Genomic DNA, 6368 nt, shown 5'->3' on the forward strand with positions numbered 1-6368 from the left:
TTTAAAAAGCGGTGCGGTATGATTTCGGTATAAAATCGGTATGAAAAAACAACACGGTTTGGTATTTGGTACGGTATAAATTCGGTATGAGAAAGTCTATTTTTCTAATCATAATGTTGGGTTTTACCCCCACAAACCCCACATATATAGATTACCTTGAACTTGCTTTTGTTTCATCATAAAATACTACAGGAAATCGGTTGAAATTAGTATAAAATAAATTGATTGTTTTATTGCAATGCAATACAAAAGTATCGGTATCTTCAACATTCTTATGCCTAGATTCTACACCTATATCGATTTTGCATTTTTAAGGTTGCGACAAAACTGGGTTGGGCTAGCTGGGCTTTTTCCTTAACCTAGAATCAACTTTGTCAAGTGAGGCTTTGCCCAGAAGTGTAAAATCCATGAAACTAACTATCTGAGAAAGCTTTGACCAGCAACCATTAATAGAGAATTAGAGATACAAAAGTACAAGTGTACCACCAAGCTTATGACAATTGGAGCCCAATAAACAAAATGAAGCTCTAAATTGCATGGAACTAAAGGCTAAAGCTAAATGTTAGGGTTATAAGTTGAAAGAGAAAATTACACAAATAACCCAAATACGGTATGAAATTCGATTCAAAATTTGGTTTTGATATTCGGTTTTGCGGTACGATATGTGGTACATACCGACGGTATGGATCCTCATACCAAAACCGTACCATACCGAATTCAGAAAATGATTTTCGGTACATACCGTACCAAATATGAAACGGTGCGGTACAGTATGGTTTTAAACGGCGCGGTTCAGTACGGTTACATGGTTTCGGTACCGAATTGACACCCTTAGGGCAGAGGCCCGATTAAGTAATGGATACCATGTAGAAGTAGTTGATTTAAATATTATGAATGAAGTACAAGAGTGTTTATACATCAATACAAGTCATATCAAGTAATATGGTGCAGCAGTGTCTCCTAGTCCCTATCACCTTACTCATAAGCACAACCCTTAATCTTGTAGGAGAGAATGAACATTCAAGATTAATAAGCTCATGTCGGTGAATCCTGAAATGATCTATTTCACCAGATGATTTACACCCATTAATACCCAATCTATCAAGGAAAGTTTCAGTTGGTGGGAAATGGATTATGGCACCAGACAAGATGTTCATGAGAAGAACACAGTTGTGTACATTGCAATCCAACTGATAGAGGAACCAACTTACAATCTCTTGAATACAGATAGCCTATAGACTCATGTCTTGGAAGAAGGATATTATGAACAAATGAAAACAACTAACTCCAGGGGGTTGGCTTGGTCGGACCAACCCCGCATAAGTAAAGAGTCAAGAGTTTACATCACCGAGGAGTCAATGATTTTGATCCTCTATTGTATATAAGCTTCCCCCACCCTTATATATCAAGCTACCCCTTAAGACTAGTCATGTATAAGCTGCCCTGGACACCTTAGTTCCCACAAAAAAACATGAAAATAACATAAGCAAGTTGGACATGCTGCTGAGTCTTAGGAGAGATGCAGAAATATTTTTGGGAAAAAGTGCTTTACCAAACTTTTGTGTTATTCATTATGACACGTGGGCAACATAAACTGAATTTCAGAAGATGCTCCTTGTAGGGAAAAAACTGAGTTTTCTCCTTGTGTTTCAATGTTCATTATAATTATCTCATAATTCAGCTTGTTTCTTCCACTGCAGCTTTATTTCAAAATCCTTTCCCACAAGCAATGCTAGCCCTGTAATGTCTACAGTGCCAAACTCCCCTTTTTTGTTTAGACTCACTCTTCTTGTTTTATTCTTATTCAATTGCTTCCCCTTGATATGCAATTTGTACCTGTTGGATCCATTAATCTGTTTCAAACCCACAAAACTCACCCTTGTTACAACCCACTTTTCACTTAATGCATATTCCCCCTTCACCACTTTTGATCTTACCATTACTTCATTCCCTGCAACCTCACTATAGAACTTAACAAAACTCCAATTCTCTCCTTGTCCTCCCATTTCTATCTCCTCTCCATCATCCAGGAAAAGTTCTCCAGTGGTATTGCCACCACTGCTGTCGATGGCCACTAAGAGCTGGAACCCTGTCTTCCGGGCTGCTTGTGTTGTCATGGCTTCCTCCTGCATGGCCAAAATATTGCCTTCATGGACATGAACGTTGATATGTTCTGCTGGGGCTTTGAGTTTGATGATCTTCCCAAATGTTACTGACACTGACTTTGAGTAGTTGTAGAGGTCAAACCAATTGCCCGTTGGAAAGTAGGCATTGACTGAAACTGTTTGTGGTGTTAATACAGGTGAAACCATAACACCTTTGCCAATTAGAAACTGTGAATCAATTTCATAGGTTTTGACATCTTCAGGGAATGAGAAGAACAAGGGTCTTGCTATGGGGGTTCCCTTAGTGTGTGCTTCATACATTAATGTATAGAAGTAGGGGAGTAGACGATATCGGAGTCCAAGTGCCTTCTTTGCTGCTATGGTAACTGATTTCCAGAGATAGAGCTCTTGACGTGTTTTCTCAATGTCTGAATGGTCTCTTGCGAAAGGATAGAATGCGCCTAGCTGCATAACAAAATCTGTCACTGAAAAGTCTGGAGAAAACAAATCATGTATGTTTGTCTATTTGTGAGCATTAGATTTTTGCAAATCCTCGTGCTTTTACCTGAATCCAACGACGACAAAGCTCCTCATTGGTATCCCGTATAAACCCACAAATATCGGCTCCAACCATTGGAATTCCAAAAAGCCCAAAGCTCAACATAGTAGGAATTGTGTATGCTAGGTCATTCCATGTTGCTGCATTGTCACCAGTCCAATGTGCTGTATATTTACCTGATCCCACAAAAGTTGACCGAGAGAGTACAAATGGTCTCTTACTCCTTGTTTTGATTAAGGCAGCATGCGTCGCCCTGGATTCTAAGAAACCATACAAATTGTGGACATTGTACTCAGTGATATTGTTGAAGTGGAGAGCTGTTGCAGGGACAGTTTTTACATTTATTGGTCTTCGGGTATTGTTATTGTTTATCTTGTAAGGAGGATCATCGAGAGTGGAATTGGAGTATTGAGCAGAAGTTATGTATAAGTTGGAGATTTCATTCATGTCGATCCAAAGGCCATCAAAAGGAAGTACCTGGTGAAATGCTTCAACTTCTCCTGCCCAAAAGGTTGTTGTTGTTGGATTCAGGAAATCAGGGAAATAGACACTACCTGGCCATACCTTTCCAGGGTATTGGGTGCCATTGTGCATTATGAAGATGTTTTTCTGCATACCCCGTATGTAAGTTCCGTAAGTGTTATTCACGCTAATACCTGTAAGGAATTGGCAAAATACTTGTTATGGTGTGATAAAATTACAAAATCATGTACTAAAATATATAACAACTGATCATCAAAGGGTTCAGTTGGTCTACTTTAATTCTACACCAATGGTGTGGACTATGGAGATCCTTTATTTCTCACCTGGATCCACTATGATCACATATTTCTGCCCATTTTGGTGAAGGTGATTAACAAATTCCTTCATCTGTTCCTGTGGGAAGTTTACAAGATCAAGAGTGAAATCCTTGTAGGCATCCATGTAGTTAATATCTGTCCACATGACTTCTAATGGAATTCTTGCTTTTGCATACCCAGCAACTACACCCTTAAGATCAGAGACATTCTTGTACCCATATCGACATTGGTGAAAACCTATACAAATCAATTATAAATAAATAAATAAATACTCTCACTGGTCATTACAGTAACAGATATGAACAAAAAGGATCTTAAGAGTGCTCACCAAATGACCAGTATGGCATTGGAGCTGGCCGACCAATGAGTTCTGTGTATTGCTGAATTACAGATCTTGGAGTTGGCCCCGCAAAGAAGTAGAAATCGAGAACACCTCCAATGACCTTATATGTTATGCGAGAACCATCATAGATAACATCCATTCCATTACTATTGAGTAACAAAACACCATGAGTACTCCCTGCTGGAACTTTGCCATCTGATGAAGGTGACCTGACATCAATGTAGAATGGGTGGGAGCCGTAGAGATTCATATCCGGAATTGCACTTCCAATGTCGGCATTCCACATTGTCAGTGTCTGGTTGGGGGTTAGACGGAATGTCTTCTTAGTATGCTCTCCTAAGCCATAAATGGATGCTCTGTCTTTTGGCAGTGAAGATGAAATTTGTAGGTATTGATCCTTGAAGACAAGCCTGGTGCTAGGATCTGGCTCCTCCGGCAAAGAGTTAAAAAGGACATCACCGGTGGACTTTCGGGCAACAGAAAATCCAAAGGATGGCTTGGAATGGATGGAAAGGATGAGGTCAGAATCTGGGACAGAAAGAGTGTGGTTTTCTGTAAGGAGCAATTGGTTGTTTACCGACTGGTGAGGGCGGTTTTCCGACAAGGATCGGTGGGGGAGAAGGGGTTGGCGGGGGATGATCTCTTGTGGGATTTCCCATCTCTGTTGGCTTGAGTCAGTGATATGAACCCTCAAACGGTCCTTAGTCTCAAAACTACAAAACAATTAAACAATAGCAGAGTTTCAGTATATATGTACATAGAAATGTTTTCTCTAGATTCCAGTCTCTAACTTGTCTCCTTCTCCAAACTGATCCAACTGCAAAAATCTTGGATGTTCATGGTGGATTAAACAGACAGAGTCACTAAATTGGAAGATCCAAGGCCGAAGACAGTAAGTTCTTTTGAAGTCAACTCATTAACAAGGAATGATCAAAAAACACAACGGAAGAGACCAAGAAAAGATTGAACAGAGGAACTTATCTTTTTTGTTACCTGACAAGCAGACGAAGATTCTGAACATCAGGACCGAAAAGAGAAGAGTTCTTGATCAATCTGAGATCAGCAGTCAATGAATTCCCTGAGGGGCTGAAGTAGATCGAATGAGCTGAATAGCCATACCCAACTGATCCTTCATCTCCGTATTCATGGGTTGGTGAGAAGAAGGAAGAAAGTAAGAAGGGAAGGAGCAGAAGGAAGGGAAGACGATGACAGTGTGGTTTCATTTCACTTTCCATAGTTAGATCAAGGGGAGGGACTGGGGGACTGGGTGAAAATGCTCGGAGAAATGCAAATACAGACCACATCGTTCCTTTCAGTCTCTGTATAGGAAATTCTGGTCACTATCTGTCCCAATCACTTGGACTTATTTAGATATAGTGTGCTTTAAGCAATTCTTATTATATATTATCACTAGTTATGGGTGGGAAGATTATATTGGCTGCCAAAAACAAAGCCTGAAAATCTGAGATTCTGAGCTTTTGGGCTTATAAAATGGAGATTTACTGGGTCAAACTGAGAAACCAAACCCAAGTAAGCTTACTCACTAGATCTAGATCCAACTCCATATGATTAGACATGGGAAGGATCTCAGATCTAAACGTGCTGAGCGTCCATTTTCATAATGGGTCATACGATTAAGGAGTAAAATTTATGAAAAAGATGAAACTAAAATATGGTTTAGGATTTAGAATTTGCTGTAAGTCTTTCTTTTACCTGGCAACAAAGCTGAGGTTCTGAACATCTTGGCCATAAATGGAGGAACACTTTATAAGCATGAGATTGGCAGTCAATGTCTTCCTGGTAGTATTGATGGAGACTGATGGATTGGATACTGAATAGCCATACCCAACTGGTTCTTCTTCAGCAACATTTCCATTTGAGGGGGAAAAGAAGAAGAAGAAGAAGAAGGAAGAAAGGAATAAGAAACAAAGCAGAAGATGAGGTTTTTCACTCATTTTTGCCATTGTTGGATTGATCTGAGCTGAGGACAAAGAGAAAGAAACACATAGACAATACACGACTTCCAGGGTACTTACTTTTTTTTTTGAAAAGGTGGAGAAAAAATAGTAGAATCTCATAGGGTACTTACAGTGTGGAGAAGAAATTTTAAGATAATGATATTAAAAATATTAAAATAAATTATCCCCTTATCCAAGGACTAATTGATCGGACCAAGTCATCCAATTTTGTCTTCACGTAGTTTTTGTGGTTGATTAAATTATCCCCTTATCCAAGGACTAATTGATCTGACCAAGTCATCCAATTTTGTCTTTACGTATTTGTGGGTAATCAACTAGCGGCAGATCTCCAATTAATTAATTAATTATTTATAGTGATGAGGAAAGAATAAATAAACTCGAATCAGTTCGATTTGAGCCCAGTTCAATCAAATTAGATCGGTTTGAGCCTAACTCGACCAACTCGGGTCAAGTTGGACCGACCAACTTAAGGTCGGTTGAATAAGTACAAAGTCTGAATGGCAAGGTAAATCTAGATAAGACTCTAGCCAAAGAGATGGTATTCAATCAAGACTCAATTACTCATATTTGAGTAGGACTCAA

The 6368-nt window shown here is 39.3% G+C and overlaps 1 protein-coding gene across 2 annotated transcripts; it reads right to left on the bottom strand.

Annotated features, from left to right (window-relative positions):
- Positions 1-764: 764 nt before the first annotated feature.
- Positions 765-5844, bottom strand: LOC149005560 (alpha-glucosidase-like). 2 transcript variants are annotated; one of them, XM_089169530.1, is made up of 6 exons: positions 5521-5582; positions 4801-5126; positions 3793-4520; positions 3471-3701; positions 2671-3320; positions 765-2570 (listed from the first exon to the last, which is right to left on the bottom strand). In XM_089169530.1, exons 2-6 carry the CDS (start codon positions 5109-5111, stop codon positions 1671-1673), a joined length of 2820 nt encoding a protein of 939 aa, XP_089025656.1. In that variant the 5' UTR covers positions 5112-5126; positions 5521-5582; the 3' UTR covers positions 765-1670. The 2 variants fall into 2 exon arrangements, with proteins under 2 accessions (XP_089025656.1, XP_089025657.1); XM_089169531.1 differs by lacking the exon at positions 4801-5126 and having other exon boundaries at positions 5521-5844.
- Between the last annotated feature and the right edge of the window lie 524 nt (positions 5845-6368).

This window comes from Hakea prostrata, chromosome 9 (genome assembly GCF_041222555.1).
Source record: "Hakea prostrata isolate BN-2017 chromosome 9, UWA_Hpros_2, whole genome shotgun sequence".
Classification (NCBI taxonomy): Eukaryota; Viridiplantae; Streptophyta; class Magnoliopsida; order Proteales; family Proteaceae; genus Hakea; species Hakea prostrata.